Genomic DNA, 26,983 nt, shown 5'->3' on the forward strand with positions numbered 1-26,983 from the left:
AAGCTTAAACCTGGAAAGTGGAGGTTTCAGTGAGCCAAGATCACGCCATTGCACTCTAGCCTGGGCAATGGGAGCGAGACTCCGTCTCAAAAAAAAAAAAAAAAAAAAAAAAAAAACCGGAGAGAAGCCCCTTGGTCTCGGCCTTTCTCTGACAGCAGCGGTGACAGGCTCAGCTTTCCTTAGAGTGTGGCTCTGTCACTGGCCTTGCTCCTGTCTCAGGTCTGGGAAGACTGTCAATGTCATTCCAAAGATCCCACCTGGATGAGGGGAGCATCCCCCACAGAAGTGGTCAGTCCTACAGTGCCAGATTCTCCAGGAGAAATTCACCAAAGAAATGGAGGCCCCTTGGGGACAGATTCAACTAGTATTGTCAGCCAGGAGCTGACGTGGCACTTCTGAGAAGGGGCTGGCACACCTGCTGGCAGGTGCTTTATGCACTTTGCAGACAGGTCAGAATCCAGCCTGTAGGCAAATTTACCATGGCTTTGACTTGTAAAACCGGACCTGCCCAGCCTTTGTTCTTCTCCTGGAGAACGCCTGAGGCCCTGAGGCCTGGGAGGACTGATTTCCAGTGAGGCCGTGCATCCCCTCGCTGGTTAGCTTGATTCAGTTCTCCCTGCCTTGAGGACAGGCTCTGCCCTTCTTTGAGTGGAAGAACCTGGAAGGCTTGGCTCAGTCTCTTTTCTTAACGCAGTGTGTATGCAGAAGGGGGTAGATAATGCTAGGGGTGGTGCATCTTTTTGACAAAATGACATTGTAAGATGTGTGTATATGTTTTTAAAAATATTACGTAGGGGCCAGACATGGTGGCTCACTCCTGTAGTCCAGCACAGGAAGGCGGAGGCAGGAGGATTGCTTGAGGTCAGGAGTTCCAGACCAGCCTGAGCAATGTAGCAAGACCTCGTCTCTACAAAAAAATTATTTTAATGAGCCAGGCATGGTGATGCATGCCTGCCTATAGTTCCAGCTACTTGAAAGGCTGAGAATCCTTTGAGCCTGGGAGGTTGACGCTGCAAGAACCTGTGTTCATGGAACTGTACTCCAGCCTGGGCAACAGAGCAAGAGTGTGTCTCAAAAATATATGTAGGCCGGGCGCGGTGGCTCAGGGCTGTCATCCCAGCACTTTGGGAGGCCAAGGCGGGTGGATCAGTTGAGGCTGGGAGTTGGAGACCAGACTGACCAACATAGTGAAACCCCATCTCCACTAAAAATACGAAAAATAGTTAACCAGACTTAGTGGCACATGCCTGTAGTCCCAACTACATGGGAGGCTGAGGCAGGAGAACTGCTTGAACCCAAAAGACAGAGGTTGCAGTAAGCCAAGATCACGCCACTGCACTCAAGCCTAGGTGACAGAAATGAGACTCCATCTCAAAAAAATATATAGATAGACAGATAGATAGATAGAGAGATACACACACACACACTACACATTTACACATGTATATATTATATCTAATGGCTATGTGAGTATATCTGTATATATGTGTTTAATTAACAGTAATGTTACTGTTTTTCAGACCTGCTTTTTTAAAGGCTGCAGAAAACTTCACTCTTTTGGTTAAGAACAACATCTGGTATCCCAAATTTAATTTCAGCAAGTAAGTGGCAGCCAGGTGTGTGAGTTCACCAGGGTCTGGGGGAAACTTCCGGCTCCTCTCTCTCTGAGGCGTTCACGGCTCTGATTTTCTGCTTCCTCTCGACTTCAGGAGGAATATCCTTCCCAACATCACCACTGCCTACCTCAAGTCGTGCACTTATGACGCTAAAACAGATCCCTTCTGCCCCATATTCCGCCTTGGCAAAATAGTGGAGAACGCAGGACACAGCTTCCAGGACATGGCCGTGGAGGTGGGTGTGGGCCCTGGCTCTCCTGACCCAGCTCTGATCGTGTCTCGTGCCAGGCGCTGAGGAAAGCCTTGCCGTGTCTCTGCTGCTTACCCCCAGGGAGGCATCATGGGCATCCAGGTCAACTGGGACTGCAACCTGGACAGAGCCGCCTCCCTCTGCTTGCCCAGGTATTCCTTCCGCCGCCTGGATACACGGGACATTGACCACAACGTGTCTCCTGGCTACAATTTCAGGTGGGCGTGAGCTTGATCCCCTCACTTGTGTTCTGGGGGTGCTGGTGGCTGGGTATGCGCCAGTGGGCGCACCCATGCCTGCTGAAGACCAGCACTCAGGCAGCACCCCAAGGGCAGGCTGCTGGTCCCCCATCCAAGGCAGCAGGGAGGCCATGCCAGGAAAGTGCCCTGCTCCAGGGCCATCCGGCTCCCAAGAGCCCTCCTTGCCCTTTCCTGCCACAAGAAACATAGTGAGATGGTTCTTTGAGCAGCCAGGAGGGGCTGGGGCTTGAGCTTTCCAGCGCCAGCCTCAGCCGTGACCTCCACTCACTGTCTCGAGGAGTGGATGGTCTCGGGATCCTCCAGTCCAAAGGCCTCTGGGGCCTGGCCCAGGATTTGGCTTCTCAAAGGTTGAGCCTGCCCAGAAGCGCTAGAGTGCAGGGGACAAAGGTTTGAGGCCCTGAAAGGCCTTTGCTGGATTCCCTGCTGCAAATGCTGGCGTCTCAGTGTCCTGGGGTTGCTGTAACTGAGTCCCACAAACAGTGGCGTCTCAGTGTCCTGGGGTTGCTGTAACTGAGTCCCACAAACAGTGGCTTGTAACCACAGGACTTGGTTCTCTCACAGTTCTAGAGGCTGAAACCTGAAATCCCGGCGTCAGCAGGGCCATGCTGGCTCTGAAGGCTCTAGGGAGAGTCCTTCCTTGTCTCTCGGGGCTCCTGGGAGCCCACAGTGTTCCTTGGCTTGTAGACGCATCACTCTAGTCTCTGCCTCTGCAGCCACGGGGCCTTCTGCCCTGCGTGTGTCTCTGTGTCTTCTCTTCTTGTAAGAACGTCAGTCATTGGATTTAGGGCCCACTCTATCTAGTGTGGCCTCACCTTAACAAATTACATCTTCAGATACCCTATTTCCAAATAAGGTCGCACTCCCAGGCTTCAGGTAGATGTGAATTTGAGAGACACACTGTTCAACCTACTACAGCTGATGATCTCCTAGCAGGGCCTTATTGCCACTTCCTTGAGGCAGCAGAAGCCGTAACCAGGTACATTTCTATGTACGCTTTGTTGCATTTTTCACACCCCTTAAAAAGAGGCTCTCCAGACCAGGTGCAGTGACTCACGCCTGTAATCCTAGCACTTTGGGAGGCCAAGGCGGGCAGATCACTTGAGGTCAGGAGTTCAAGACCAGCCTGGCCAACATGGCGAAATCCCATCTCTACTAAAAAAAATACAAAACTTAGGTCGGGTATGGTAGCTCATGCCTGTAATCCCAGCACTTTGGGAGACCAAGGCAGGTGGATCACCTGAGGTCAGGAGTTCCAGACCAGCCTGGCCAACATGGAGAAACCCTATCTCTACTAAAAATAAAACAAATTAGCCAGGCATGGTGGTACATGCCTGTAATCCCAGCTACCTGGGAGGTGGAGGCAGGAGAATTGCTTGAGCCCTGGAGGTGGAGGTTGAAGTGAGCCGAGATCGCACCACTGCTGCACTCCAGCTCGGGTGACAGAGCAAGTGTCCGTCTCAGGAAAAAAAAAAAAAAATGCCCCCAGGGACCATCCCAGGCATTCAGCCTTGCTTTTGGGCTGCATTTATCTCCCTCTAGCGGTGACGTATGGAATCCAACCTGTACGGGATCCCAAGACCTCTGAAATTGTGGGATCTGCTGTCCTTTTGCACCATCCAGCTCACTGAGTAAGGCAGATGTTTGAATTTTTTTCTAGCAGTTAGATTTGTGTTGTTCCATCTCTACTGTCACACACTTCTTGTGGAATCCTTAAACTTGGGTCAGAGCCCTAGAACAGAGAGACCTCAGGACACCTATCCCCCAACCTCGGCCAGCATCAGGCCCTGCCTGAGCCTCCCCGACCCATGACATGGAAGTTGTGGGCCAGATACAGCATGGACCTAGGGTGCGGGCCTAGGCTCCTGGTGGATACCCGGAGAACATGCGGCAGCAGATGTATGTCTTGATGGTCCTCCGCCAACCATCCATCCCCGTGCGCATGCGCTCGCCCTCTCGCTCTGTGTGTGTGTGTGTGTGTGTGTGTGTGTGTGTGTGTGTGTGAGTGTATTTTTATTATTGTTGTTATTGTTTTTTAAGGTAGTGTCTTGCTTTGTCGCCCAGGCTGGAGTGCAGTGGCTCAAGTGCCACCACGCCCAGCTAATTTTTAGTAGAGACAGGGTTTCACCATGTTGGCCAGGATGCTCTTGAACACTTGACCTAGTGATTCGCGCACTCGGCCTCCCAAAGTACTGGGATTACAGGCACGAGCCATGTAATATTGGAGTTCCGGGGTTCAGGGTGCCCTCAGCTCCCCTGAGAGGATGTTTCTCCAGGTTCTTGGTCTCCTGCCCTCTCAAGAATGAGAGGGGACCATGGCGCAGTGCGCAGCAAATGCCAGACACAAAGGTGTTTGTAGAAAGTGATTTATTTAGAGCAGAGAGAGAAAAAGGAGAGAGAGAAACAGCTCTCACCTTGAGTGAGAGAAAGAAAAGCCGCTCTCACACTGAGTGAGAGAATCCAGAAAGATGGAATCCAGGAGAGGAAAGCAGCTTCCGCACTGAGTGGAAGGGAATACAGAGAGAGATGGAGTTTAGGAGGGGAAGACAGGCTTCCACGAAAGAGTGTGGAAGGGGACTCCAGAGGGAAAATCCAGGAGAGAGAAAGATGGCTTCTACGAAGGGAGTGTTCGTGGAAGGGGATCCAAACATGGAGTCCCAAGGGATGTGGAAGAAGGGGACTTTTCACCTGGGAGGAACCCCCACCTTCTCTAAGACCCCAGGCCAATGAAAGGAGTTCCTTAGAACTTCTGCTGGAGTGATTGACTCTTAGTTTCTTCCCGTGCCCCTGAAATTTAAGCATAAACCGTTACATCTCCCAGATGGAGAGAGATGGGAGTGGGGCATGGTGCTGAGAATTTCTTGCCCTTAAAACTGCGCCCCGTTTGGACCCGGAAAGAGAACACCTTCCCTCACCCCCGCGCCGGGCTTTTTTTTTTTTTTTTTTTTTTTTTTTTTTTTTTTTTTAAATCAAAGGCAGTGTGTTGCTCTGTTGCCCAGGCTGGAGTGCAGTGGTGCGATCTCAGCTCACCGCAACCTCCACCTCCAGGGTTCAAGTAATTCTGCCTGCCTCAGCCCCCTGAGTAGCTGGGATTACAGGCACACGCCACCACGCCCAGCTAATTTTTTTTATTTTTAGTAGAGATGGGGTTTCACTATGTTTGCCAGGGTGATCTCAAACACCCGACCTCAAGTGATCCACCCACCTCGGCCTCCCAAAGTGCTGGAATTACCGGCATGAGCCATCACGCCCGGCCATGTGTTTTTAAATGGTCTTATTGAGATGCAATTCACATGTCATACCATTCACCCATTCAAAGTATAGAATTCATAGTTTTCACCATCTTCACAGATAAGTGCAATCTTCACCACAGTCCATTTTAGAACATTCCGTCGTCTCAAGAAGAGCCTCTGCACCCTCTGTCATCCCCTGGCCCCCGGCAACAGCAGTCTACTTCCTGTCCCTGCGGATGTGCCTCTTCTGGGCATTTCATATAAAGAGAATCATGCCCTGCGTGTCCTTCTGTGCCTGGCTCCTTCCCCTCAGCCGGATGCTTTCCAGGTTCATCCAGGTTCATCCGTGTTGTAGCCTGTGTCAGTATTTCATCTCTTTATGGGCAAATCATATTCTGTTGTGTGGCCAGATTACGTTTTGTTCATCTCTTTATCTGTTTGATGGATCAGTGGTTCTTTTTGTTGTTGTTCTTGAAGACTGCGTGCACAGAACCAGTGTTTCTTGATTCTGCACTGGTGCTGTGTTTGGGGGCTGGCCCAGTCCCTTCCTGCAGTGCTGCTGCCACATTCTTACTGCTAGATGTTAGACATCAGGGTCTCTTAAGGGAGGCAGGTAGGATGTTGAGAGCAAACGGTTCGGGTGCAGTAGGGGATGGTGGTGCTGGAGGAGGAGGCCTTCCTGTGCCCCTGCACCCCGTGGGCCCCGCATCCCCCTGCACAGCCCACCTGAGCCAGGACAGAAGCCCCGAGCCGCTCATCTGTTCAGCCGGCAAAGTGGACCGTCCGCCTGTACCTGCTCTGCTCTAACATCCTCTCCTGGGGCCTGAGGTCCCGCCCTGGCCGTCTCCCTGCCCCAGCCATCCCCGCCAACCCGCCAATCCATCCTCCTTCCTCTCAGGTTTGCCAAGTACTACAAAGACCTGGCTGGCAATGAGCAGCGCACACTCATCAAGGCCTACGGCATCCGCTTCGACATTATCGTGTTTGGGAAGGTAGCTCGCGCCACTGGCTCCCCTCTGTCACTCCCCCAAGGGGCAAGGGGCCTCTCCCTGACCCCGCGGAAACACGTGTCTTTTTCTGTGTCTTTGCAGGCAGGGAAATTTGACGTCATCCCCACCATGATCAACATTGGCTCTGGCCTGGCACTGCTGGGCATGGTGAGTGGTTTAGTCCCTGCCTTCACTCTCACGGTGAGGTAAGACCCTGGGCTGAGTCCTGGCCCTGGGACCCGGACCTCAGACCTGTTTCTAGACTTCTTTCCCTCTGCCCCCAGCCCTCCTCTGCATTCCCTTGGCCAAGACCATGCCCCTCAGGTCCCAGCCTTCTCCCGAGAGACAGGGGTGCCTTTCTATTCCGGCAAAGATTCCAGGCTCCGTGGGAAGGGGCACGTGCAGAATGAAAGGGGCTGCAAGCCTCCCGCTCACTCTCACCCTGTGCTCAACTCAGGCGACCGTGCTGTGTGACGTCATAGTCCTCCACTGCATGAAGAAAAGGTTGTACTATCGGGAGAAGAAATATAAGTGTGTGGAAGATTACGAGCAGGTAGGCCCTCCTGCCCCGCCAGCGGCGGCGTCCTGTCTCCGGGGTGCGGAAGCCATGGGCATGGGGACCGTCTGGGGAGGCCCTTCTGCAGAGGCTGGCACAGGTTTGGCACAGTGTCACCCTGTTAGCCCGGGCAGTCCTGCCAGTCTCAGCAGCTGCTCCATCCCTAGTCCCCTGTGCTGCATTGACTCTTTCAAGCCAGCAACATCTCAAGTTGGTTCTGATAATGGATGCCCTGAGAAAGCCTGGGGCACACGCTACTTAAATTCACTTTGCATAACAGGAAGGTGGGTTCCAGGCCTTGGACCAACTTGAGAACCCCTAGGGGTGAAGTCCAGGGAGCGCCCCTTACTCCCGCCTGCCGCAAGGGGTCCCGGGGAGCAGGGTGTGCCGGGTGTACCTCGATCCACTTGTGTCCTTCTTGGCAGGGCCTTGCTGGTGAGTTGGACCAGTGATGCCTACCCCATCAAAGAACAGAGAGGAGGAGGGAGAAATGGCTGTCACATCACCCCAGAGAAAGTTCTGGAATCTGATTGAGTCTGCGCTCCACAAGTACTCAGGGTTGCCCACAGCTCCTGTGTGTCGTGCGCAGGATCTGTTTGCCCACGCAGCCCAGTAGCTCCCAGGTCTGTTCTTGGCTGGGTCAACTCTGTGGTTCCTGCAGCCTGGGGTTATGGGTGAGTGCTGGCCCGAGGCAGTGGCACTGCTGTGGCTTTCTGGGCAGGAGCTGGCTTTGCTCAGAAGCCTCCCGTCTCCAGCTCCCTGCAGAACAGGCCCAGTCCTCTGAGGCACCGTGGCTCTGTGCAAGCACTTTATGCGGCAGAGGAGGCCACCTGGTTGCTGTCACTAGACCTACAGCAGGCCTGGGCTACAAGGCTGCCCCTGACATTCCCTGCAGTCAGGACGCAGAGCGGGCATTACTCCTCAGAAAGCGCTGTGCGGAGGTGGTGGAGGACCAGACATTAAAACATGATTTTCTTAATCCCTGTCTGTTGTCTCATAGCATGTGCTAGAACTTTCCTTCCTACCCTTTTACGATGACAAGTAAATCCACTTGTCCAGCCCACTGTGCTCAGAAAAGGTCCATGGAACAGTCTGTTTCTGGAGCTTATGCACATTTCCCCCTACTTCTTTATTTATTTTTGTGGCAGAGTCTCGCTCTGTCACCCAGGCTGGAGTGCAGTGGTGTGATCTCTACACTGTAACCTCTGCCTCCTGGGTTTAAGCGATTCTCCTGCCTCAGCCTTCCAAGCAGCTGGGACTACAGGTGCGCCACCACACCCAGCTAATTTTTGTATTTTTAGTAGAGACAGGGTTTCACCATGTTGGCCAGGCTGGTCTCGAACTCCTGACCTCAAATGATCCTCCCGCCTCAGCTTCCCAAAGTGCTGGGAGTACAGGCGTGAGCCACCATGCCCAGCCTATTTACTTTTTATTCCCAGCCTGGAGTGCAGTGGCATGATCAAGGCTCACTGCAGCCTCCACCTCCTGGGCTCAAGCAGTCCTCCCGCCTCAGCCTCCCATAGTGCTGGGATTACAGGCATAAGCCACTGCGCCCGGCTGCCTACTTTTTAAAGCCTAGTAATTTCTGTCATTAGCTTGTCTTCTTATATATAGTTCACATGATGCTTTTTCTCTAGTGACATCTTACCTGTGCTTCAATTTTGACATAAAATTACAATTCTGTGCTACAGGTAATGCAATTTTTGGTAGCATGGAAGTGGCTTCCTCTACCCTCCCTGTTTGCTTCCCAAAAGTTTCCAATTAAAAGCAGCAGCACGCACACCTAGCTCTGTACAGGTTTGAAACGTTCATGAAGCTGTTTCCAGGTACAACTTCACACCAACTGAATTGGTGCTGTTTTGGTTTATTATTGTTTGTTTGAGACAGAGTCTTGCTTTGTCGCCCAGGCTGGAGTGCAGTGGTGCGATCTTGGTTCACTGCAACCTCCACCTCCGGGGTTTGAGCAATTCTCCTGCCTCAGCCTCTCAAGTAGCTGGGATTACAGGAGCATGCCACCACAGCCATCTAATTTTGTATTTTTAGTAGAGACGGGGTTTCACCATGTTGGCCAGGCTGGTCTCAAACCCCTGACCTTGTGATCCTCCCACCTCAGCCTCCTAAAGTACTAGGCTTACAGGCATGAGCCACTGTGCCCAGCCACACATCTGCTGAATTCTGCATCAGGTATTTAGAATCCCCCTAGAGGAAGCAGTTTGCCCTTCACCTCTGCCATGAATTCACTTCCAAGTACTACTGAGGGGAACTATTATTTTAGAAATACTCTGCTTCTGCTGGATAAATTACCGAGCTGGGCTTTTCTTGCTTTTAGAAAAAAAAAAAAAAGGTTTACCAACTCCCCTTTAATGAAGCTCTGGTTCGTGCTGCCTTTTAAAAAAATGCTTATTACCGGTGATCCCAGCACTCTGGGAAGCCAAGGTGAATCACTTAAGCATAGGCATTCAAGACCAGCCCGGTCAACATGGTGAGACCCTATCTCTACAAAAAATTAGATTAGCCGATGTGGTGGTGTACCTCTGTAGTTCCAGCTACTTGGGTGGCTGAGGCTGGAGGATCACTTGAGCCCAGGAGGTTGAGGCTGCAGTGAGCTACGGCAGTGCCACTGCACTCCAGCCTGGGCACCACAGTGAGACCCTGTCTGAAAAACTAAAAATAAAAAGTGCTTGCTTGGGCTCAAGGGTCAAATGGAGCTGAAATGTTTAGAAGTGGTGATAGGGTCTGAATATGTCTGCTGAAATTCACATGTTGGGAACTGAATCCCCAATGCAACAGTGTTGGGAGGTGAGAAGCCTTGGGGCGGTGACTGAGTCAGGACTGCGCTGCACTCATGAATGGGGCCAGTGCCCTCTAGGAGGGCTATAGAGGGAGTGCATCCACTCTTTGCCCTGCCACCTTCTGCCGTGCAAGGACAAATGTTCTTCCCTCCAAAGGATGCAGCATCAAGGCACCCTCTTGGAAGCAAAAAGCAGCCCTCACCAGATACCAAACCAGCCGGCACCTTCCTCTTGAACTTCCTGCCCTCCAGAAGTGTGAGAAATCAATTTTTGTTCTTTACAAATTACCCAGTCTTAGGTCCTCTGTTACAGCAGCACAAAACAGACTTAAGGCAATGGGTGTGTATGATCTTGCTGGTTAAGCAGTGATCGTCACTGGCTATCTTCTGAGATGGGAGAGATGTTGTTTAGCCTCCTCTTTTATAAAATAAAAATGTGAAAGCAAGCCAGTGTTGGGGTGAGGGATGGCTGTGGGGGTCACCGCTCATCTACTCACCGGAGTTACCTTGCATTCAGCTGTGCCACCCCCTACTCATTGGGGCCCCCTGGTGGCCGCCTCCTAAGTAGCCGACCTTCAGCCTCATATCTGGGGATGGGATTCCAGGAGTCCAGAAATGCCTAAAGCGCTGCTGCATGGTGATGCACCTGCATGCACTTCCTGTCACTTTTGTCAGATTCATGAGAGCTTTAACAGGAACCCCCTGCTCCCGACCCTTAAAGGCCAGGATTTCAATGTCGTATTTCTGCAGAAATGGACAGGAATCTCAGACTTCATCTGCTGCCCCTTGATAACGGAAAAATGAGGTTCAAAGCCAGGAAAGCAATGCCTGGGTGACAGAGCAAGACTCTGTCTAAAAAAAAAAAAAATTAAAAAACTATCTGAGTGTGGCAGCAGGCCCCTGTGGTCCCAGCTACTTTGGAGGCTAAGATGGATGGATCACTTAAGCCTGAGAGGTGGAGGCTGGAGTGAGCCAAGACTGCCACTGCACTCCAGCCTGGATGACAGAACGAGACCCTGTCTCAAAAAAGAAAAAGAAAAAAACCAGAAGGGTTTTGCTGGCAAATTCTAACCCTTGGATGACTGACTTTTTGGAGTCTCGCCTTACAGATGATGATCCATAAAAGTGGCTAATGCCTACCTCATGGGGCAAAGCCTCATGTGGCATGGCAGGCCATAGCTCAGTGTGACTGAGACCGCTCGGGGGCTACGCACCTGTCTGGCCTCCACCAGAATCTTGCAATTACCTGCCTGCAAGAGCAGTGCTGCTCAAACTTCAGCATGCAGATGACTCACCTATGGAGCAGGTTTAAGCCAAGCCTGGGCATCTGCATTTCTTTAATCTTTGGGACAGGGTCTTGCTCTGTTGCCCAGGCTGATATGCAGTGGCATGATCACGGCTCACTGCAGCCTTGACCTCCAGGGCTCATACAATCCCTCCCACCTCAGCCTCCCGAGTAGCTGGGACCACAGGCATGCACCACCACACTCGATTAAAATTTTTTTTGAGATGGAGTCTCGCTCTGTAGCCCAGGCTGGAGTGCAGTGGCGCGATCTCGGGTAACTGCAACGTCCGCCTCCCGGGTCCAGTTCAAGCAATTCTCCTACCTCAGCCTCCCAAGTAGCTGGGATTACAGGCACGAGCCACCATGCCCAGCTAATTTTTGTATTTTTTAGTAGAGACAGGGTTTCACCATGTTGGTCAGTCTGGTCTTGAACTCCTGACCTCATGATCCACCCACCTTGGCCTCCCAAAGTGCTGGGATTGCAGGCTTGAGCTACAGTCATGGCTGCCTCCTGCACTTCTTTTTTATATTTATTTTTTTGAGATGGAGTTTTGCTCTTGTTGCCCAGGCTGGAGTGCAGTGGTGTGATCTCAGCTCACCACAACCTCCACCTCCCGCGTTCAAGCAATTCTCCTGCCTCAGCCTCCTGAATAGCTGGGATTACAGGCATGCACCACCATGCCTGGGTAATTTTTTGTATTTTTAGTAGAGACGGGTTTTCTCCATGTTGGTCAGGCTGGTCTCAAACTCCCGATCTCAGGTGATCCGCCTGCCTCGGCCTCCCAAAGTGCTGGGATTACAGGCGTGAGCCACCGCGCCCGGCTGGCAGCTGCATTTCTAGCCCACACACTGAGTAGCGAGGTCCTAGGACATGCTGTCAATTCGAGATTTGCCAAATATAGTAGCTTTGACTTGGGCATCTGACCCTGCTGTCAGCCTGAGGCAGGAATACACACATCAGGACAGACAGCCTGAGTACACAACCACCAACACAAACGCAACCACCAACACAAACATCCCAAACAGGCCCCGGCTTTGCACCATTTTGCTATTTATTTCAACTTTACAGAGAAGCTTAAACATCTGTGGAAAAACACCAAGGGCTTATTTTTCTCTTAAGTTCATGTACTTTTTAGTGATAAATACACAGTATTTAACTCTGCACACCTGATAAAAGGAAAATGCATAGTAGAAAGGGTTAGGAAACAAACAGAAGCATCGGGCGTTGAATCAATCATAGAGTAGAAAAGTTGGCAGTCCCCAGAAACTCGGCCTCCAGCTGGAGCGGGGAACCAGCATACCCTGAAACTTCCCTAGCACCTTGGAAGCAAGTGGAGGTCATGATTCTTCCACTCGGCAACGTGAAGCTCCCCACTGGAAGCTCCCCACTGGAAGACGAGTGACAGCAACAAACCAGGCCTGTGTATCCACCTGCACAGGCATCTTGTTCCAGAAAGGCCGAGGATGGGAGCCCTGCCTCTCGGGAAAGGCCAGACCAGTGGGGAGAGGCCTCTGCAGCCCCAAGTGTCAACAAGGGGCTCGATAAGGCTTTCTGGGAGCCACTGGCAACTGGTGGCATGGAAGGGGGCGGTGGAAAAGGGCCGAGGAAATGGAAAGTGGATGGTTTGTGCTTCCTTCGAGGCCACAGGTGCAGGCCACAGGTTGCTTACACCAGATTGGTCCCACAGATGAGCCAGCAATGGAGGAAATGATGGGCGTCCTCTGTGCCCACTGGAAGAGCTGCTCATAACAGCGCCTCCTTTCCCGACAGAGCTGGCATTTGAAAAATCAGTGTGCTCCGAGAGAGAGTGTAGCTCAAATGCTTTGTGTTTACAGCCATCTTGGCTTATCCTTTTCAGGTGGGACAGGTCCTTTCCACAGCTTTCTTTGGTGTTTCTTCGTATAAAAAAAAAAAGTCATCAATGTGGGCCTCTCCCACCCCACTGCCCCAACAGCTGGGTGCTGCCTGATTGCTGGCATTCCCCGGAAGAAATCTTAGATGGAAATTTCCATGGTGGGGAGAAATGGCATTGTCGGATGCAGCTGTGTAAACAAGAGAAGCCCTGCAGAAGCTCTGAGCGCTGCCGCCCCCTGGGCCAGCCACCAGGCCAGGCCAGAGCCCACAGGCAGGCTGGGCCTCGGACTAGGGACCTGATGGCTTTAACCTCTGCAAGGTGCTTATTGCAAACTAGCCAAGCCCCATCTAGTGCCAGGGGGGCTGGGGCCATTGAGTCCTTTCCCATAAATGTAAAGAAGAAGTGCAAGAGGAAGTGCTGGATGACAAAAGACCCAGCAAGCAGGCCAGATGACACTCTCTAGACGACCTGTCCTTTGCTCTTCAAAGCCAGCATTCCCTAATTCTGAACTGCTTATAAGATAACAAGAAAAGTCTGGCTAAACTACAGTCAAGAGCTTAGTTAGGATCTATGGAAGCCAAGAATACCCAGAGCTCTATGAACCGGCTGGGCAGGGGTATAAGGCCTTGCCTTCGTCTGAGAAGTCCTCACACCAGGGCTGATCAGGTGGAAACAACGGGGAAGCAAAGTCTTCCGAACCCACTTCCTGGTACGGTCTTTCCCCAACTCAGATTCTGCCAAGCGCTGGAAAGCAGAGCTGGGAATCTCCCAGGGCGGAGTCTTTCCAGCTTTCCTCCCCCTCAGTTTCACCCTCCCCCACCCGTAGCTCTGAAAGGAGTCACACTGGAACCTCAACCAAACTTCCCAATATTAATTGGAAGTCAAAAAGATGAACCCTGCCTTTCTGGACTTTTAGCTACAAAGGGGAACTTCCCGTGCCCAGCCCTGGTTTCCTCATGCCCTGAGGAGTGCTGTGGGTTTTAACCGTCTTCTCTAAAAGGGTGCCAAGGTTACTGTATGGAGTCTAGGGAAGCTCAGATCCTCAGGAGGATCACTTGTGTGTCAGTCCAGTGAAAGCATTTCCCAACTGGCCCTCCAGAAACTGGGTATTTCATTGACCACAACAATCAGCTAGGACTTAAAATGAAAACAAAACCTTAGCGGTCTCTAGAATACACAGTTTATGAACTAGCTAAGCTGCTAATATATACAGACAGGCATAGGTTTCATCGGCTCTAACTGATCACATGCCTGAGCCGTGAACTAGATCCTGGAAGCTCTAAATCATTTCTGAACTACTGTGCTCTAGAGTTTAGTTAGAGACTTGAAAATATTTTTTGTTTAATCGTAAGCCTTGTAATGTACATGGAAGCATAGGATTTCACCTGAAGTTTTTGTAAGCTGTCAAAGAGATTTACCAGAGCTTGGTCAACTATCTCAGAAACCTGCTTTCAGCGGCTGTTATGAAGAAACACGTTCAGTCTTTCAGGAGAAACTTTTCCCTCCACAGCTGCCAAATACCCTTCCAGGCTTGGAAAATCCCCTTCTAGAAGCACTTACTAAATTTCAAGCCCTTTCTGTTTTCCTGACTACAATTCTACCCATAAAAAAAATTTAAAAATCCTTCTTAGAAATAAGTTGCATCAGAGCTCCCTGCAGTTACTGAGGGCCAGCCCCACTCTGCCTCCTGGAGTCCACAACTCTGGAAGGTGCCACGGTTTGGGTTTGCGCAAGGAGCCACATCTAACCGCCTACTCCCTCTCAAATGCAGCAACCACCTCCATGGCCTCAGACCGTCGGAGTTTTCTGCTCACTTTCCCACAGTTGTCAAACCCCACACACACTCACTTGGTCTATCTGACACGGTCCTGAAAATCACAATGAAGGATTTTTGGCATAAAAACGTTTTAAAAAGCAACTGTCCCAAAATGCACATGGGTTTGGGTCTGCAACTCCTCACACCTGCCTGTTCAGCCAGCCAGCGGCCAAGGTCCACGTCACGGAGTCAAGTCCTTTTTTTTTTTTTTTTTTCCCCTTTAAAACAACAAAGGAAGAAACAAATAACCAGAGATGACGATCAAGGCTCTACACACGTGCTCGGTTTCCGTAGGACATGCTGCTATGGAAACGCGGGTGTAGCAGCCCCGCAGAGGCGACGCGGCGTGCATGCGAGGTCGAGCGGTCCAGGCAGCTACTCGGACTCCATCGCCTCCTCCAGCTGCGGTGGATGCATGGGTGCGGGGGAGCCGGGGGCAGGGGCCCCGCAACTTTCCACACAGGGGCTGCCTTTCACAAGAGCACTTCCTCCTCCCCCACGGGGGGCGGGTCGGTGCCCTGGAGGTTGTCTTCGCTGCCTTGCTTCCTGCTCACCGAACAGAAAACCAACGTTAAGACTCCAAGATACGCCAGCGAGGCTCTTGAGCCAGCTGCTCGCACATCTGGGCCCCCCTGCCCAAGTGAGCCCTCGCACACCCCCGGAACATGATCTACATAACCCAGTCTTTGAGATCCTCTCCCCCTTTTCTTTGCTCACATACATTTTTCAAAGAAGACTTTGCAGCCAACCCCTCTGTAAATGAAAGACCAGCATCATCTGCCAAAATTAGCAAGGAGCTGTACAACAGTTGCAAAACTATGTAACACCAAGAATCACTGCACAAATCCCAAGTAGAACGTGCCCCCACCCCACCCCACGGTGCCTGTCATGCCAGGTTTTTAGGTACCTCGACCCCCACCTAGGTTATGAGCTCTAGCAGGGAAGGGACTGTGACACTGTCCTCAGTCACCAGCTGTTGAGTTCCTTGTGTGTATGTGTGTGGGGGGGTGATCAGGGCCTCCCCCCGGCCTGGCACACTGCTGGCCCTCAGGAAAGGGCTGCTGACAACTCCTCCAGTGATCCTCCCGCCTCAGCCCTCCCACAGCCAGTCCTGGGGGAGGACCCCCTCAGACAGAAGAGGAGGCTCCTTCCTTCCTGGAAGTCGGGGGAGGAGAGACCCTGTGTCCCTGAAGAGCCCAGGCTAGAGCCGCAGGTGTGACAGCGAGGTGTGACAGCGTGGATGGTGTGACAGGTACGAGGGGAATCCCCAAGGAGGGGCCCATCCCCTCACCAGCATCACACAGCTCCCCCGATCTTAGGGAGGCCACTGGGCATGCCACATGGGTCACTGTCTGTCCTTCCCCAACAGCAATCTGTGTCTCCTGTCCAGGCGGGAGCCTGTCCTTACACAAGGGAAGAGAAAGCATCATGTCTGGCTTGCTATGTTTCTGATGAAAAAGGCGGGGAAGATCCCGGGGAGGAGGCACTGTAACAAGACATCAGGCTAGGCCTTCAGTCTCCACCCTTGCATTGCCTGTGGGTAGGGGCTGGGTCTTATTGTAGATGGCAGAGGGGCCTCCAGTCCAAGACCCCCAATGCCTGAATCAGCTCTGTGAGCTCCCAAGACCAAGGCATCCCACCTGCTGGGGGCTGAGGGCAGGGGATCCCAGGTGAGGGGAGGAAGGGGCGGTACAGCCCTTTGAGCCAATCTCCATCTGCTGCTGTCTTGCAATTTTGATCTCATTGAAAATAGGGCCAGCCACGGTGGCTCATGTCTGTAATCCCAGCACTCTGGGAGGCTGAGGCAGGCGGATCACCTGAGGTCAGGAGTTCGAGACCAGTCTGGCCAACATGGGGAAACCCCGTTTCTACTAAAAAATATATAAAAATTAGCCAGGCATGGTGGCGAGCACCTGTAATCCCGGCTATGCAGGAGGCTGAGGCAGGAGAATCACTTGAGTCTAGGAGGCAGAGGTTGCAGTGAGCCGAAATCATGCCACTACACTCCAGCCTGGGTGACAGAGCAAGGCCTTCTCTCAAAAAAGAAAATAGAAAAGAAACCAACAGCAGACTTGGCAGACTTGCTCCCAGACGGGAGGTAGCCCCAGTCTGGTGGCAGACCCTAAAATGGAGACTGAGAGGAGGAAGGCCGAGGACAGGCCAACCCACTGGGTTTCCACTCCATCGTCCCGTGAGGCTCACACCCAGGGCCGGGCTGCCCAGGCATCTGTCTGGGCACAAGGTGGGGGACTCTGTCCGCCTCTGAGGTGCTGAAGACTGGCTCTGAGGGATTGCCATTTTCCCTGCTCTATGCTGGAGGGCAAGGTTTGTCTCAAAAGCATAAATAATTCCCAAACAGCTGCTCCTCCCAGATTACCACATAAGCCCTGACTCCCTACTCCCACGGGATGGGTGGCCAATCCATTGCATCTCGTAAGCCAACTCCTGACACCTGTACGCCAATGTTCATAGCATCAGTCTGCATTCAAGAACCAAAAGGTGGAGACAAGTCCATCCACAGGTGAATGGATGAACAAAGTGAGGCGTGTCCATACAATGGAAAATGGAATATTATTTGGCCACAAAAAGACGTGAAGCACTAATGCACATAAAGCATGGATGAACCTCGAAAACGATGCTAAGTGAAAGAAGCCAGACACAAAAGGCCACGTAGTGTATGATGCCATTTATATGAAATGTCCGGGATAGGCAAATCCATAGCAAATTAAAAGGTGAGTGGTTGCTGGCGTGGGGGAGTTGGATGGGAACAGCTCAGGAGTGTAGGGTGTCTTCTTGGGCTGATGAAAATCTCCTAAAGTTGATGGTGGTGATGGCTGCAGAACTCTGACTGTATCAGAAAGCACTGAATCGTACACTTCCCATGGGTGAATGACATGGTATGTGAATTATACCCTCAATAAAGCTATTTTCAAGAAACAGGGCCAGGCGCAGTGGCTCACACCTGTAATTCCAGCACTTTGGGAGGCCAAGGTGGGTGAATCATGAGGTCAAGAGATCGAGACCATCCTGGCCAACATGGTGAAACCCCGTCTCTACTAAAAATACAAAAATTAGCTGTAGTCCCAGCTACTTGGGAGGCTGAGGCAGAGGAATCTCTTAAACCCGGGAGGCGGAGGTTACAGTGAGCCGAGATTGCACCACTGCACTCCAGCCTGGGAGACAGAGGGTGTCTCCATCTCAAAAAAAAAAGAAAGAAAGAAAAAGAAGAGACTGCCTGGAGCGCCCACCGAATCAGGTGGCTACGACGGATGGGCTCAGTGGGAAGGACAGTGGGGTCCCCACCCACCATGGCACCTGCAGCAGGGGTGCCCAGCAGATTCCCCCAGTCTCATAGGACACAAAGCCTCATCTGTCCTGGGAGGTTCTGGTCACCGGGCTGGGTATGTGTGTGAAGGAAGCGTGGCTGACAGCAAGAAGGTCTGCATCCCACTTGGGTGACAGAACGCTTACATTACTTTGCAACAGGCAGGAAGGGGATTTATTTTCTAGATCTAAACACATCAGAGAAAGAAGAATGGAGGCCAGAGAGCCCTGAGCGAAGAGCCACGCAGTGCAGCATGCCTGACCTATGCTCTGACCATGCGGACTCGCTGGGGCACCCATGGGCCCCATGACAGAGCTTCAATGCCATTGACGTGCACTGAGGAGACGTGTGTGCCACAGGGGTCTTCAGACCTGGGTGCATCCGCAGGCATTCCAGCTGGAGCGCCATGCACCCGCAGCCCCAGCCCACATGCATGACTCACCATCGGGTCCAAGCCCCCGAGGCCCCTCGTTCTAATACTGGGTCTGGAGGCCCGTGGTGAGCCTGGCCACAGCGGCCCAGGCTGGAAGGAACATCTGCCTAGGTGGGGATGCCCCGTGCTCTGCAGCTGCCCCCACCCCCAGACCCCAGCAGAGGCTACGGCACAGGCAGGCAGGCATTACCTTGAGCTCAGACAGGGGCTCACATTCCCTGGTTGTTTTTTTGCTGGAATCACCAGAGGGAGGGAAAAGGGACATGAGAAGGGAACCTTGGGATCCATGGGATGCCCGTTCCCCCACCCCAGAGACACTCACACCCCAAACACCAGCTTCAGAGAGCTGGAGCCAGGATGGTGTTGACAGCCCATGAGTGGACACCTCTCCGCCTGGACACATGGGGTCCTGAGTGAGACCACACTGCTCACTCACGCATCGCAGAGCCTCAACCTCCCACTCAGGCACTCACACTCCCCGGCCCAGAAAAGTGCTTTCCTTCCGACCACGCAGAGCACCTCCAACTACGGTGCAAGTCCCCGAGAAAGGTAAACTTCAGGTGGCTTAGCCATCAGCAAAAGGGGGTGGGCTGAGCCCAGGAAGGGGTGCTGACTGCCCCGGTGCACCAGGCGGCTTTCATTTGAGTCTCTCCAGATGGCACCACTTCAGGGAGGGCCTGTGCAAAGTGGGATGGGCAGGGCTGCCCCAAGCTCAGCCTCCAGCCACCCACTACCCCACCCAAGAAGGCAGTCAGCCACTCACGTGAGCAGGTTTCCAGGCGCTGACAACGAGCGCTCCTCCCGCCGGCTGCCCTCAAATGGGTTCCCAAAGGAGCGTTTCCGTATCATGGTCTTCACCAGGATCTGAAGAGGGAGAAAAGAGGAGGTGGCAGGTGACTGCCTGGCAGGTGGGGGCGATTCCAGGCAACACCCTCCCTCTTCCTTCTCCCCAGCCCCTGCCAGCTCCCAGGGCTAGTGGCCTATGGCAGGCCTTTGAGAGAAACTGGCAATGTCCTTCCCACCTGGGTGCATGTGACAGAGCCATCCTTAAGTCTGACTTGTTCCAAAACCTCCTGTGGCTCCCTGGCTGCCATCAAGATAAGGTCCCAACCCCCTGGTCTGACATTCAAGGCTGGTCATCATCTAGTCCCTGCCTCACCAACCCCCACAGGCCTGTGCTCCAGGAGAGTGGGCCATCCCTCAGGCACACTGGCACCTCTGTCTCACGGGAGCCACGGCTGGATAGGCTCCCCAGGCCCCTCAGCCTGTCTCATCTTTAAGGCGAGGCCTTTATTTTTGGTGAAAGCTGTCTATGACCACCGCAGCGAGAAACTATTGCCTCCTAGGTATGATTCTGAGAGTCGGGCTGCTTTTTCAAATTGAGACATACAAAAGTAAGTAACTCAGGAATGGAAAACCAAACATCATATCTTCTTATTTACAAGTGGGAGTTAAGCTATGAGGACGCAAAGGTCTAAGAATGACACAATGGACTTTGGGGACTTGGCGGGAAGGGTGGGAGGATGGGTGAGGGATAAAAGTCTGCACACTGTGTGCGGTGTATACTGTTCAGGTAGCAGGCGCACCAACATCTCAGAAATCACCACTAAAGTGCTTATCCATGTAACCAAACACCACCTGCTCCCAAAAACCTATTGAAATAGAGAAAAAAAAATACACGGGTTTGAAAAAAACAAAAATCAAAATATAATTCACATGACATACACTATTTTTTTTTTTGAGGTGGAGTCTTGCTCTGTCACCCAGGCTGGAGTGCAGTGGTGCAATCTCAGCTCACTGCAACTTCCGCCTCCCAGGTTCAAGGGATTATCCTGCCTCAGCCTCCCAAGTAGCTGGGACTACAGGCACTTGCCACCACGCCCAACTGATTTTTGTATTTTTAGTGGAGATGGGGTTTTACCATATTGGCCAGTCTGGTCTTGAGCCCCTGACCTCAGGCATTCCGCCCACCCCGGCCTCCCAAAATGCTGGGATTACAGGCATGAGTCACCAGGCCTGGCTCCCACCATCATAAAGTACATGATTCAGTGGTTTTTAGTATATTCACAGCCCCGCTATCTAATTTCAGAACATTTGCATTACCCCAAAAAGACACCCCAAGCCTGTTAGCAACGCACACCCCACTCACCCTTCCTCCAGCCTCTGGTGACCACTAAGCTCCCTGTCTGTGCACACTGACCCATCCGGGACCTTCCTATAGATGAAATCATACCACACGTGGCCTGTTGTGTCCGGCTTCTCTCTGAGCGTCATGCTCCTGAGTGCTGGAGCGTGATCAGTGCTTCGCTGCCTTCTGTGGCCCAACAGTAACACTCTGCACAGATGGACCACATTCAGCTTCTCAGTTCATCTACCGATGGACATGCATTCCTACCCTTTGGCTACTGTGAATAGCGCTGCTATGAACATTCATGCATGAATTTTGGTATAAACATGTTACCCACACAAAATGTCATTTCTCTTGGGCACAGACAAGGAGAGGCATTTCTGGGTCACGTGGTAATTCTATGTTGAACACCTTGAGGAAATATAAGACTGTCTCCTACAGCAGCCACAGCATTTTACATTCCCCCCAGCAACACACCAGGGTACCAGTTTCTCAGGGCGCTGTGTCTTAGTCGGGGACGGGAAACATCCCAGAACGCTGAGGATGGCCAGGTCACAAGCTGGTGTGGTGTGAGGAGAAGAGCTTGGCCACCCTAGAAGGTGTTTCTGAGAGACGATGGGGGCTGGCCTCGATGGTGGCCCAGCTCTGCCCATACTAAACACAGACCACATAGGCAGCCTGGCTGGGAAACAGTCCCCCACCAACCCCTGCCGAGAGAATCCTCTGGGAAAAGGCGCGTCCTGCACCACACCCCTCAGCCACTGCTCAGCGCCTCTCCCAGACCTCCTGCTTTGCACTTCCCTCCCTCCCATTCCTTCCAAAACCCAGATCTGGTCCCCTCACTCCCTGACTCAGAATCCTCACCCAGAGTGGTCTGGAACTTGGCCTGTGGCCAGCCAGAGAGCCCCAGAAAGTTCTGGAGCAAGGGCGTGAACAATCAGCCTTGGTGATGCTCTTGGCTGCCATTTCCCATGAAAAGAACGGCCTGCGGACCCCATAAGAGTCACTGGGCCCCTCACCCCACCCCCACCTTGAAGGTGCCCCTTCAACTGTTTCAGGAATTCACTGAGCTTCTGACTTTTTAAGCATTTGCTGCTAACAAGAAAAATAAGTGTTTAAGAAACATTGAGGCCAGGCACGGTGGCTCACACCTGTAATCTCAGCTCTTTGGAAGGCTGAGGCAGGCGGATCACAAGGTCAGGAGTTCGAGACCAGTCTGGCCAATATGGTGAAACCCTGTCTCTACTAAAAATACAAAAATTAGCCAGGAGTGGTGGCATGCGCCTGTAGTGCCAGCTACTCAGGAAGCTGAGGCAGCAGAATGGCTTGAACCCAGGAGGTGGAGGTTGCAGTGAGCCGAGACTGTGCCACTGCACTCCAGCCTGGGCGACAGAGCAAGACTGTCTCAAAAAAAAAAAAAAAAAAAAAAAAGTTTCTTTTTTAGACACATTGATTTACCAAAAGGTGGAAACACCCAAATGCCCATCAAATGAAGAACAGATAAACTCAAAGTGGTCTGTCCATGTGAAGGAACATGATTCAGCCATAAAAGGAATGAAGCACTGATCCAGGCTGCAGCAGTGCCAGGCCCAAAAGGCCACACAGTGTAGGATTCCACCGGAATACAGAAATCTATAGACACAAAGGGCAGGGGAGTCGGTGCCAGGGCTGGGGGGAGGGGAATGGAGGGTGACTGCTGATGGACGAGGGTGTAAAGTCATGAAAATGTTCAGAACTGTGGAGGGGATAACTGCACGCCACTGACAATGTCCCAAATGCCACTGACTTTAATTTTATGTGAATTCTACCTCCATTTAAAAGAAGGTGGGAGCTGGGTGTGGTGGCTCACGCCTGTAATCCCAGCACTTTGGGAGGTTGAGACAGGCAGATCACCTGAGCCGGCCTGGCCAACATGGTGAAACTCCGTCTCTACTAAAAATACAAAAATTAACTGGGCGTGGTGATGGGCACCTGTAATCCCAGCTACTCAGGAGGCTGTGGCAGGAGAATTGCTTGAACCCAGGAGGCGGAGGTTGCAGTGAGCCAAGATCGTGTCATTGCACTCCAGCCTGGGCGATGGAGGACTCCACCTAAAAAAAAAAAAAAAAAAGAAAGAAAGAAAAAAAGCAGCACCAACTTTGGGAATGAAGGCCTCTTCCCCTGCTGAGGTTCCTACCTACAGTCACTGGGATACGCCAGCCCCTCTTTCCTCTGAGCCTGGGCAGGTGTCACTTCCCCAGGTGAGCCTGCCCTGCCACCTCCCCTGTGGCCTTGTCAACTCAGGGCAGGAACTCCCCCTCTGTGAAGCCCCCAGCCCTCGCACCTCTGATCGCAACAGAGGCTGATTCTTCCCAGGTCCAGCTTTCATATAAGGCAAGGAGCTCCGCCCCCTGACCCCCGAGAGCTGGCACTGGGCCATGCTCATCTTTGACACCTGTGCCTGGCACATGCTGCTGCTCCGTGTTTCCTGAATGATGAACACATGGAGGGGGCCTATACCTTGCAATCCTGTTCCGAGTGAGACCCTTTCCCAGTATCTACTTGCCCATCCCTGCTCCAGCTGCCCTGATTCGAACCCATGGCTCTTAGAGTGAAGATGTAAAACTTCGCCACACCCTCCCCGCCACTTCCTTGCCCTGCTTCAGTGGCCCTGCCCGGGTGTGTTAGCCCCCTCCGCCCTCTCTCGGCGGCGTTAACACCCTACCATCTTTCGGTGTCTATCCACTTCTTCCAAGTGGGGCCAGGTGTCCCTCCATTAGGGGCGTGTCTCACGCTGTACATACATTTGCTGGTTTGACCAGCATCTGCCTCGCAAGCATGGCAGAGGCCATGGGGGTTTGCTCATCACCTAGCCCCTGCTCCCAGCCTGGTGTTCCACAAGTGTTTCCCGAATAATGAATGCCTACTCCAGACCTCCAGGGTCAGACACGTTTTCCCAAGAACCTGCAGCTGAGAGCTGGGGAGGAAAGGGAGGGCAACTGATTCAGGACTGGTACATCCCAAGCCTGGAACAGAGTAACCCACAGTGGGTGCAGGGTCCGACGCCAGCTGTCTCCCCATCTACAGGCACAGGGGGTGGGCGGGTGGCTGAGGAAGGGTGCGTGGGGGTGAGTGAGTCTTCAGCAGTGAAGGTCATGCGCAGCCCCGGGGGGAAGGAGTGGAGGAAGATGTGGATGGATGCCCCAGCCAGGGCTCAGCTTTGGAAGGAGAAGAGAGCAAGTGTGTGGGGAAGAAGAGAGGAGAGCTGCCAAGCTGGGGGAGAGGGCGGCACCCGGGACCCTACAGGGCCAGTCTCTCTCAGGTGGACCTTCTGTGCCTTTGCAGTCAGTCTCACGGGTCCCTCCCAGAGCCCAGGTCCTACCGGCCCCTGGGACCAGTGCTGGCCAACTGCAACCAGGCCTTTCGAAGTGGCTGTGGTAGGACAACCTGCTGGTCTCTGTCCCCAGGCCTGCTGCCTAGAGCCTGGACCCCCAGGACTCCTGGCCTCCCTCTTGGAGCTAGCTGCCCTCCTGGACAGGGACTTGATCAGTGGCAATTCCCAAAGCCTCCCAGGTTAGGCCTGAGGACTTGACATTCTGGCTGCTTCTTCCCGGGTCAGGATCCAAATTCAAGGCCATAAAAAGGGACCTGGCAGCTCCTAAGCAAAATCCCACCCTCAGGAGATGGGCAGAACTTTCCTGGTGGCTGCCCACACAGCAGGCGTGAGATGTGCTACACCATCCACCCTGGAGCCTGAAAGTCCAGCCAGGTGGGAATCCCGGCTTAGCGACCTCAGCCCCGGCCCCAGCCCTTGCTCCTGCCTGGCACTTCTAGTTACTCTCCCCTGATAAGCTCTGAAAGCAGGAATTCCAGAAGGAGAAACTCCCCCCTCCCTATGGTAACATGGAACCTGGCTCAGAAGATGCAGGGGTCACCTGGCCTGATGTGTGACCGAGGCCCAGAGGCCAGCAGCTGTGGGTTAGGGGCGGCCCCCAGCCATCTCCTGACTCCCAGGCACCCGCCTGTGTCCTGCCTGTCCAGGCCAGGCCCCACCTCAGGCTCCTGGGTCCCTGCTCTGGTCAGGGGTCCGGCCACCTTACCACGGTCGCCAGGCTGGGAATATGTTTGACTGAGTTCTCGACCTCCTCTTCGGTCACTTCGACCAGCGTGCAGTTCTCGTCCTCCGACGGCAACGGCTCCGCCCCGTGCCTCGTGACCCAGGGGTGCAGCTTCAATGAACGACAGGAGGGGTGAGGGGCGGGCGCGGCTGGCTCCCGGAGGACCCTGCCAGCGGGCGGAGACACGAGGGCATGCAGGAGGGAGAGGCGAGGGCCTGTGGTCAGGCATGCAAGACAGCTGGCGAGCAGAGGGCGGGGTGAGCAAAGGGGTGGAACGTGAAGACGGAGAGACAGGACAGGAGGAGCTTGGAGGCTGAAACGGGAGCAGGGCGATTCTCCATCCAGCCCCAGGTCTTGGCCGAAGTGGCTGGAATTTGGCATCTGCCTTGCCTGGCTGCCCCAGGAGCCTCCATCACGCCTCAGCCACAATCCCTGACACCAGGGAGGTTCGGCACATGGCAGGCGGCATTCTCCCCACCTCACAGCAGGGGAGACAGATGCTGGCAGGCACAGTGAGACCAGCCCGCAGGACACGATCAGGAGAGGACCCACACAGCGGTCTGTCCCTTGGGTCCAAGCCCTAAACCTAAAATTACTTTCTGGGCTGCCTCCTGTTAAGACACCTTCAAACGCTGGTTAGCTAGGCACCTAGAAGGTCCCCAGGCAAATCTCTAGATTTCTTTTTCTTTTTGTGAGATGGAGTCTTGCTCTGTTGCCCAAGCTGGTATGATCTCGGCTCACTGCGGCCTCTGCCTCCTGGGTTCAAGTGATTCTCCTGTCTCAGCCTCCCAAGGAGCTGGGATTATAGGTGACCACCACCACACTTGGCTAATTTTTGTATTTTTTAGTAGAGATGGGTTTCACCATGTTGACCAGGCTGGTCTCAAACTCCAGACCTCAGGTGATCCACCCGCCTCAGCCTCCCACAGTGCTGGGATTACAGGCGTGAGCCACTGTGCCCGGCCGATCTCTAGATTTCTTTTTTTCATTCTTTTTTTTCTTTTCTCTAGATTTCTTAAAGGGCCAGATGTATGCGTGTGGCATTAGTGGGGATGTGTTGGGGAGGACGCTTTCCTAAAAGTGCTTCCTGCAAGACGGTGGACTTCAGTAGGCTGGGGAGGTAGAATTGCTCACTAATTTCCTCCCATCCTCACTGCAGTTTCTCAAAGGGACTGGCCTTTGGAAAGGACCCGAGTTCCGGCAGCAGGGAGTGGAGCACAGGGCCCCAGGCTGGCTGGCGGTGGGTGGATCCCGTTGGCCCACACCAATCGGAGCAAGTGCAGGCTGGTCGGTCACAGATCCCACTCCACAAGCACAGTGCACACTCCGCCCACATCTTCTTCCCCAACCCTCAACAGAACCCCCAGCAGCTCAGAGGCCCCGGGGCCTGGGAAAACAGCAGTGCCAAAGAGGGTGTGGTGCTGTGGACACAGGGTGTGGGGCCTGGCTGAGGCAGAGCTGAGCCAAACAGTTCCAAGCACGGGCACTGGCCGAGCCAAGGGTACCTTGATTTCCGGCACCACGATCCTTGACTCAGGGTTCTTGTCCAGCATACGGGTGATCAGGTCCTTCAAGTCCTCAGCTATATCTGGCCTGCAGATGGAGACATGTCAGGGTGGGAGACACATCAGGCGTGGGAGACACATGACTGCCAAGAACTCGGACCGGGAGGTGACGCAGGATGGCGGGAGATACTCACTGGTCTGGAAATTCCAAGGCCTGACTCTTGATCTTACTGTGTAAACACATGATCCGCTCGTCCATGAATGGGCACTGCGAAGAGACCAGGGACAGAGTGACGGTCCACGGCGGCCACCCATGCTGTATCACTCCACATAGGAAATAGCCGAGAAACCAACAATTGCGGCCCAGGCTGGGGAGCAGACAGTTCCCATTCTCCCTGAGAATGGCGCAGACACAGGGCTGTGGGGCCCGGCCGAGGCTGGGCAGAGCCAGAAATGCCCAGGAGTGTCCTTCTCAAAGGGCTAGAGCCTTTCCCAAGCACACTGCAGCCTCCCTCTGTAGCTGGGCCTCAGTTTGCCTACTTACACCAAAGCAAACGCTGCTCATCACCCTCTTGCCAGGTGAGCAGCAGAAACACCAGAACAAGACAGAAGCTCCGCAGCAGCAGCAGCACTGACAGGCAAGGGTGTAGCCTGGACCACGCCATGCCCTGCCCTGGGGCTTTTATTCACTGTTCCCCCTCCCTGCAATGTTCTTCCCACCAATATCTAAATGGCTTGGTCTCTCCCACCATGCAGGTATTTGACTAAAGCTCGCCATCTCAGGGAGACCTTCCTGCACCCCTGTCTAAAACACACAACCCCCAATACCACCGCTGCCCACACTAT

The 26,983-nt window shown here is 53.3% G+C and overlaps 2 protein-coding genes across 7 annotated transcripts in view; one reads left to right on the forward strand and one right to left on the reverse strand.

The window, feature by feature from the left end:
• P2RX4 (purinergic receptor P2X 4) overlaps window positions 1-7,880 on the forward strand; it is a 26,326-nt gene extending 18,446 nt beyond the window's left edge. The window contains exons 6-12 of the mRNA XM_032242085.1: window positions 1,521-1,601; window positions 1,710-1,851; window positions 1,948-2,084; window positions 6,255-6,348; window positions 6,448-6,513; window positions 6,803-6,898; window positions 7,327-7,880. Of these exons, the coding sequence (XP_032097976.1) occupies window positions 1,521-1,601; window positions 1,710-1,851; window positions 1,948-2,084; window positions 6,255-6,348; window positions 6,448-6,513; window positions 6,803-6,898; window positions 7,327-7,353 (643 nt within the window). The 3' untranslated portion in view covers window positions 7,354-7,880. The remainder of the gene's footprint in view (window positions 1-1,520; window positions 1,602-1,709; window positions 1,852-1,947; window positions 2,085-6,254; window positions 6,349-6,447; window positions 6,514-6,802; window positions 6,899-7,326) is intronic.
• Window positions 7,881-12,009: 4,129 nt separating this feature from the next.
• Window positions 12,010-26,983, reverse strand: part of CAMKK2 (calcium/calmodulin dependent protein kinase kinase 2) — a 64,416-nt gene continuing 49,442 nt past the window's right edge. For 3 of the 6 annotated variants that reach the window (XM_032242104.1, XM_032242115.1, XM_032242159.1), the window contains 6 exons: window positions 26,332-26,405; window positions 26,138-26,225; window positions 24,615-24,743; window positions 19,171-19,271; window positions 18,598-18,640; window positions 14,847-15,195 (listed from right to left, as the gene is read on the reverse strand). In XM_032242104.1, coding sequence (XP_032097995.1) covers window positions 15,025-15,195; window positions 18,598-18,640; window positions 19,171-19,271; window positions 24,615-24,743; window positions 26,138-26,225; window positions 26,332-26,405 — 606 coding nt within the window. In that variant the 3' untranslated portion in view covers window positions 14,847-15,024. Of the gene's footprint in view, window positions 15,196-18,597; window positions 18,641-19,170; window positions 19,272-24,614; window positions 24,744-26,137; window positions 26,226-26,331; window positions 26,406-26,983 lie in introns of all 6 variants that reach the window. The other 3 variants (XM_032242137.1, XM_032242125.1, XM_032242148.1) reach the window with 3 other exon arrangements.

Source organism: Sapajus apella, unplaced genomic scaffold, assembly GCF_009761245.1.
Source record: "Sapajus apella isolate SASKATOON/1434 unplaced genomic scaffold, GSC_monkey_1.0 scaffold2, whole genome shotgun sequence".
Classification (NCBI taxonomy): Eukaryota; Metazoa; Chordata; class Mammalia; order Primates; family Cebidae; genus Sapajus; species Sapajus apella.